A 7750-nucleotide genomic window follows, 5' to 3' on the forward strand; every position below is an offset into this window, starting at 1 on the left:
CGGGCCTCGGGGAAGGTGCGGGGCACTGTTCTAAGGCACTTTCCTAAGCATAGGCACAGGCTGACATAACTGTCATGCCTCTGGGTTGCTCCTCACAACACACAGGCATGCTGCTGAAGCCCCCAAACCCAAACTACTACTATTAAGTCCATTCCAATTCCCAGCGGCCCCGGGGGGCCGAGCAGAGCTTCCCCCTAGGTGTCTAAGGCTGTGAATCTTGGTCTGAGCAGACTGCCCGCGTCTTCCTCCTGAGGAGTGGCGGTGGGTTTGGCTGGCAGCCTAGTGCTTACCTGCTGTGCCGAGGCTCCTAGATGAGGGCCCTGCAGTCACATGTCCTCATGGTGAAATGGCTAAGCTCAGCCAGAGAAGACAACAATCTGGGAGACCCAGTTGTTGTATCAACTCATAGCGACCCTCGTACAGAAAGAGACACTACCTCGTCTCAGACGTAGCTTGAAAGCAAAGTCTCACAATCCTTGCTTTTCAGGAACATTCTGTCTGTCCTTCTGGCAGTCCATGGTACTTTCGATATTCTTCGCCAATACCATGATTCAGATACATCAACTCTTTCCAAGTCTTACTAATTATCCCCCTCTTTCCCATGCATATGAAGTGATTAGAAATATCAGAGCTTGGGTCAGGTGCACCTTAGTCCTCAAAGTGCCTTCTTTGCTCTTTAACACTTTTAATAGTTCTCGTGCCAGTGCAAGGTGTCATTTGATTTATCTGCTGCTTTCATGAACGTTGATTATAGATCCAAGTAAAATGAAAACCTTAACAACTTCAATCTTTTCTGTATATTACAATGTTGTCAACTGGTCCGATTGTGAGAAATTTTGTTTTCTTCACATTGAGTTGCAATCTATGCTTTGATCTTCATCAGTAAATACTTCCAAGTCCTCTCGGCTTTCGGCAAGCACGGTTGTGCCACTGGCATATCGAACTTGTTGATGAGCCGCCCCAACCTGGATAACGGCTTCTCTTTCATACCCTCCAGCACACAGATGGACGAAGTATGGTGCAGGGAGACAACCCTGGCACACACCTGATCTGAAGCCATGTGGTGTGACCTTGTTTGTTCCACGACTGCCTCTTGGTCTACATACAGATTCCACACCAGTACAATGAAGTGCTCCGGAAGTCCCATTTTCCATGATGTTGTCCATAGTTTGTTATGACCCTAATATACCTTTTCCAAAGATATGTGGTGAACCCCAGGAAGTGTCCAAGATGTTATCTTAAATGAGAAGACCACAGTAAATAGTAGTATGGGTTGACTATCCTCCCAGTGTTATGAAATGCCAATCTCTTCATCTATGTGCACAGGTAAATAAATGCGCAGAAAAGCCACCTCCTGCATGTCAAGTTATCATCTCTGGTGATGACACATGGCTTTTCTATAATCTTTAAAAGATAGATTATACCCAGATATTATTTACATGACCTTTCACAAACATGGTTTTAAATTCATTACAAATAAGCAAGTGCGGAAACTGGCGACTTCTCTGCAAAGGCTGACCTCTTCATGGCCCGTTTGTCCGTCCGTCCATCATCCATTCTTCTTGTCCATCTAGCTGCCTGTATTAGTCTAGGAACTTTAGAGAAACAAATCCACAGCAACTCATGTATAAGAGAGTTTTATGTAAAGAAAATGTGCATCACGAAAACATCCCAACTCAATGCTGCCCAAGCCCACAAGTCCAACATTAACCCATTAACCCAACACCAGTCCACAAAGTCCTCTGCCTCACAAAACAGAGGCAATGATGCCGACTGCAGGAGGAAAGCTGAGTCAGTGAACGAACAAGCATCTCAGCACTAGCAGGGGTCTCCACACGGCTGCTCCAGCACCCAGGGCTGCATCGGGATAGGTCCATGTGGCTTCTCCTTGGGGATGTCTTGTAGGAAGTCAATCTTGCAAGCTGAAGCAGGGAACTGCTAAGGCAGCTGCACCCTGGTGCGACCATCACAAAGCAAGAGACCCGAGAACTAGAAAGGCGAGGCTCACCACCCATTTATCCCTCCGCTTTTTAATTAGCCCCACATGTGATTATCGGCCAGGTTGGCACAATTAATTAACTCACTGATTATCTTCTGACCTACCGGCAGGTTCCTTAAACCAATCTGTTTCCATGCAGCTGCAGAGAGCCATCCTCAGACCCCCAGTGGGCACCAAGGCTGGCACTGACAGAGCTCTCTCAGGGGCTGGGACTGACACCAAGGTTTCCTCTTGCTCAGGTGCCCCACAGCACAGGGCTGTACTTGTGACACTGGCTTTCCTTTACCTAAATCCCCCCAGACCTGAGCAGCAGCAGCAGTGATGAGGGGTGAGTGTTCCTCTGTCCCTCAGCAGCCTGTGTGGCCACGAGGCTGGTCTCAAGACTTACCGGGCGCTTAGTGAGGTCCCAGTTGTGGATGATCCTGGCCGGAATCACCGAGACGTCATCTTGGTGGCAGGCGTCACAGTAATAGAGACCAGAGAAGGCACAGAGTTTGGGTCGCACAAATGAGAAGCCGATCTGCCGGGAGCACCCTGGGGAGATGGCGGTGGAGTGAGTGACACAGCCAGAGGCAGTTCCTGACACTCACAGGTGCACCCCGGTGGGAAGGGCTTGCTGAGCCCAAACCAAACCCCTCTTCTCATCCCGACTCATAGCGGCCCTACATAGCGCTGCAGAGGCTGTAAATCTTTATGTGAGCAGCCACCGTTCTCCTGTGGAAATAGCTGGTGGGTTTGAACCGCTGACCTTTCAAAGAGTAGTCCACACTTACCTGACAGCACCACTTACAATAACCTCTATTAAGCTCCACCACAAAACGCTGTTGAGTGCTGTCGCCACCTTACAACTGAAGTAACATATGCTCCGTGAGGTTAACACACCTGCCCAGAGTCACATGATGATTAAGAGGCCCGCTGAGATTCAATTTGGATTTGACTGGTTCCAATGTCACGGTCATTCTCACCATGACACCAGCTGCCTCGGCACCACCTCCATGGTTTGCTCACCAATTTCCATCTCTTCCAGGTCCTCTAGGGCCCAGAATGGGGGCCACTAAGGCAGGCCTCAGGACCCAGGTCCCTCCAGCTGGGGAGATGGAGCAGTCACAGAACACGTGGCCAACAGGGACGGGGCAGTTGGGCACTCAGGGCCGGGTGTAGGGCTCAGCTGTTCAGCCCCTCTGGGGCAAGGGGCAGTGGTCAGAGCAGTTGGGGTGCCCAGGGCAACGACCAAATCCCAGTTTGTCTTGGACACATTCCCTGTTCCCACCAGCTAGAGAAAGCCCCCTGGCTTGTAGGCCTGGAGGCCCGGTGGGTTACAGACTGAGCTGCTAACGATAAGGCTGGCAGTTCAAACTCACCAGTGGACCTGAGGAGAAATAGCAGTTTTCTGCCCCATCAAGATTTACAGCCTCAGAAACCCTAAGGGGCAGTCGGCTCTGTCCTATAGGGTTGCTAGGAGCTGGAACCAACTTGGTGGCAGTGAGTTGGGCTGAGTATTGGTTTGATTACCCACTTTAGATGACACAGGTTTTGAACGTGCCCTGCCAATAAGGACATATAATCCAAGCGTCCATGGTCACTGTTTGCCTGGTCATTTTTCTGCTTGCAGGGGCTAGCGAGAGTGCCCCTTCACTCAGTCCCCTCCATAAATCAGACCCCCACAGGCTGAAACGTGAGTTGCTGAGGGCGGGCAAGCAATGCAAGGTAGCATTATTTTCTGCAGGAAGCTCTGTGGCCTGGCTTCTCTCACCCATGGGAGCCACCCACAGACCACTCCTTCCCCTACAAAGAAGTGCCCGCCTCTCCTGGGCCATAGGCTCCACCCCCTTGGGGCTGCTCACAGCCACAGCTCCCTTAAGCAGGCATTCTGTGGCAGACAACCTCTGGGCCTGTTCACCTGGAGGATCAGGGTGTAGGGACTGGGAGGTGTGGGAGGAGCTAAAATCAGGTGTGAACAGGAGTACCAGGCAGTCCTGAAAAATAGGGGCAGAGACCTGTGCAGGGTGGCTAAGAACATAGGTCCTAATGCTGGCTCTACCACTTCTTACCGAGTGACTCTGCAGCACTGGGACTCGGTTTCCTCAAGTGTAAATGAACATGACAGTAGCACCTGGCCCAAGGGCTATTGTGAGGATTAAGTGACATAGTCCAGAGCAGCTGGCCCCAGGCACAGCCCAGAAGTATTAGATTTGGGACCACAGTGATATAGCAGTTGTACTGATTTGGAATAATATCCATAATGCAAAAGTAGAAGAGGCCAACAGAGAGAACCATCTATGTAGCTGGAGCTGTGCTGTCTAATAAGGCATCCGAAGGGGCACTAAGAGGTAGCTATTAGGCTGCTAACTGCAAAGTTGGAGGTTCAAGCTCAGTAGCCGCTCCTTGGGAGAATGACGAGGCTATCTTATAAAGGTTTAGTCTCCGAAACACTCGATAGGGTCATTTTGAGTTGGAATTGACCTGGTGGCAGAGGTGGGAGCTGTCCAACACTGACACCAGCCACCCCTCCCTATTCAATTTTATATACAATGTAATGTTCAGTTTCTTGGTCACACTGGTCATCTTTTGACTGCTCAGCAGCCACATGTGACCGATGGCTGGCACACTGGACACCAGAGAGAAAAACATTTTCGTCATCACAGAGAATTCCAGAGTGGAGGGCACGAGCCCATTTTTGTCGTTACAATGCTGTGTACACTTCTTGAAGCATGGGCGGTTTGGGAAGGGTTCCACGGCTCTGACCCTGAGCCTGTATTGAGGTAACAAGACAGTTCGGGGGTGGAGAGCTTAGCTCCAGGAACCCTGGAGCAGGCAGCTAGAGCTGCCACCCACAGGCGTTGCCCATTGCAGGCAAGGGGAGGGGCGAGCCGACTGCCCTAGTGGGTGCTGGGGAGGTGCACAGGCTGCAGGGAAAGCCGTGGGGGGCAGCAATGCCAGGGTGCAAAGCAGGGGGGTAGGGGCTCAGTCTGGAGCCCACAGGAGGCAGAGGGGCGGGGTGGCGGGAGGGGACATGCACACCTGCACAGAAGCAGCCCTGGGAGTCGAGGCCCTTCTCCGTGGGGATGGCCACCAGGTACTGCAGCAGGAACCCGTTCTCCCTCATGGCGAACTTCAGCCCCTCCTGGCAGCTCTCATCCAGACCCCCACCGAGGGTCACCGCCTCCTCGGCCGTCTCCAGGTAGGCCGTCAGAACCTGGCGCACCAGGCCCCGCCACAGGGCGGCCTCCTCAGCACTCCTGGCCTGCAGCTTCAGGACGGCCTTGGCTGTAAGGATCTTGAAGCAGGCCGGGCCCCCGAGGCTCGTGTCGGGCAGGATGTCTCGGATGGTCTCCACTCCATGGCTGTCGCTTAGTGTCTTCTCCCTGTTCCTCACGCGGAAGCATTTCAGAGACTCCAAGGACAGGGAGAAAATGTAGGGCACCCAGCTCCTGTCCAAGTATAGGTACAGAAGGGATTCTTGGATGGCATCTGGCTCTGGCACTTGGGCAGATGACCAATCAAACGGCGTCCCCTGGGAGGTTTCAGGGTCCGGGTGGGAGGGGAGGGCACCCTGGGGCGCCTCCGGGAGGTCCTCCGTCTGGTCGGGGTCCTGGATGTTGACCCACTCGTCCTCCGGCTGAGGTCGGCACTTCTGCAAGGCCTCGCGCACCCGGTCCAGCCAGTCCTCGGCTTCATCCTGCGAGGAGGCCCGCAGCATCAGCTTCTTGCCAGAGAAGACCAGCTCGAAGCGGCCGTCGCTGTGGGCCGGCCCCACCGCCTCGCAGCGCAGCAGGGAGCAGTTCTCCACACAGGTGCGCTCCTCGTCGCTCAGGTACAGGCGGAACTCCAGTGGGGAGAGCTCGCAGAAGAGCTCCTTCCAGATGCCCATGGCCCCCCGCCGCTCCACCGTGCCCAGCTTCATGAGGCCCCGGAACGGGTTGGACAGCCCTGTGACAGAAAGAGGCATATCACACCAGGCGCCTGCTCCCCTCCACCCCCAGGAGACCCTAGTGCCTGACCTCCCACAGGGTGTGGGCAGTGGGCCTGCACCCATAACAGCCAGCCTTGAGGCTCAGCCCCATGGGACTCTGGGAGCCAGAGGAGAAGAGTAACTGGGTGCCTCCACCCACTCCTCCCCTCGGCTCTTGACTTTGCCTCCTTTATTTCACCAAGAAAGTGACACATTAGAAACATGACTTCCACGTGCCCCCTCACTACCCGGGCCCAGCTTTATCCTGTATGCTGTATCCTGACCTTCCTCCTGCTCTTCTGAGGTCAACCCCTCCATCTGTGGGTGCGCGGTCCGCCCCTCCCTCCCAGTCACCTCCGCAATACTGATGTCTACTTTCCCTCTCTCAGCTGGATCTTTCCACACAAGCCTGCTGTGTCTCCTAACCCCCCCACCCCGAGAACCTTGAGGATGACTTCTGGAAGCCACATTGAAACTATGTCTCCAGTTTCCCTGCTGTTGCTCCTTCTTGAACAGGCTTCTGTATCCTCACTCTGTAAGGGGTACCAATGCCCTCTTTGTTGCTCCTGTCCCCACTGTGCTTGGCCTTTCAGCAACACCGGACACAACTGAGCCCGCCTCCCCTCCTGAAACACGCGCGCTTCACTTGGCCTCGGAGACATGGGTCTCCTCCCACACCACGGGCCACTGTCTCCTTGGCTTGCTGCCCCTCCTCTCCTGGCCCAGAGCACCAGGGTCCCCGTCTCTCCTCAATGAACACCTACTACCAGGCTGATCTCAAGATTCAAATCCACCCATCTGCCTCGGGCTCCAGATTTGTATCTCTAGTCAGACCTCTCCCCTGAACCAGACTCATCTATGTGCCCCCAAATGGATTCCTGATTCTCCCACCCCAAACTCAGTCCTCTGTCTCATGAACAAACAAACAAAAGGGTTTGTGCTAAAAACCTTGAGTTAGCCTTGGTCATCTCTTTTCAGTCCATGGGCAAATCCTGCCAGCTCTCCCTGTAGTACACCTCCGAGAGCCTCCCTTTCGGGCCCAGTCGTCTCGCTCCTGCGGCCTGGCTTACCACAGTAATCTCCTAAGTGGTCTCTTTCCCCACAGCAGGGTGCCCTTTCCAGAGACAAGTCAGGTCACGTCCCTCTGCCCAAAACTCTGTCATGGCGGCCACGACCCTCTGAACAAAAGCCAAAGTCCTTTCTGGCCCACAAGGCCTTGTGATCTGGGTTTGTCAGTTCTTCTCTGACCACCAGCTCCCCCAGCACCTGCGCTGCAGCTACTCCGACAGCTGACGCTCGCTGGACGTGCCAAGAGCGTCCCTGTCCCAGGGCCTTTGCATTTGCTCTCTGGCTGAAAGCCTGGATCGCTCATGCTTCCCTCACATCTCCTTATGAACGAGGGCCTTTCTTACAACTCCCGCAAAGACAGAGACACTGCTTTGCAGCCTGCTGTGTCCCCCACACCTAGAACAGTAGTTGCTGAATGAGTCAATGCTTGAGTAAGGTCATGTGAATACTCCCCACCCTAAGCTCACGGCTCCCTGCTGTCCTAGGGTCTGCCACCAAGCAGAGCAGAGCGTGAGAAAGACACCCAATTCTCTCTCCCCCAGCCTGGGCTATTCTGAACTATTACAGAGAGCTCCCCTGAGACCCTCAGGGAACCTGATAGCCTACTTACGGAGGACACCTTCTCTGACCCAGTTACAGACCACAACCGCCACAGGCGCTGAAAGTGAAACCTCAGAGAGGCCAAGCCAGCATGGAGATTAGGGCTCTCCCCGACTCCCCAGCCAGGGCAC

General features: G+C 54.1%; 1 protein-coding gene across 3 annotated transcripts in view; it reads right to left on the reverse strand.

The window, feature by feature from the left end:
* The window catches only part of PLEKHM1 (pleckstrin homology and RUN domain containing M1), a 55568-nt gene that overhangs the window by 15518 nt on the left and 32300 nt on the right, over positions 1–7750 (reverse strand). For all 3 annotated transcript variants that reach the window (XM_045299724.1, XM_045299725.1, XM_004707523.2), the window contains 2 exons: positions 5021–5929; positions 2388–2533 (listed from right to left, as the gene is read on the reverse strand). In XM_045299724.1, the coding sequence (XP_045155659.1) occupies positions 2388–2533; positions 5021–5929 (1055 nt within the window). The remainder of the gene's footprint in view (positions 1–2387; positions 2534–5020; positions 5930–7750) is intronic.

This window comes from Echinops telfairi, unplaced genomic scaffold (assembly GCF_000313985.2).
Source record: "Echinops telfairi isolate 266 unplaced genomic scaffold, ASM31398v2 ScPeMD7_7458;HRSCAF=8496, whole genome shotgun sequence".
Taxonomy (NCBI): Eukaryota; Metazoa; Chordata; class Mammalia; order Afrosoricida; family Tenrecidae; genus Echinops; species Echinops telfairi.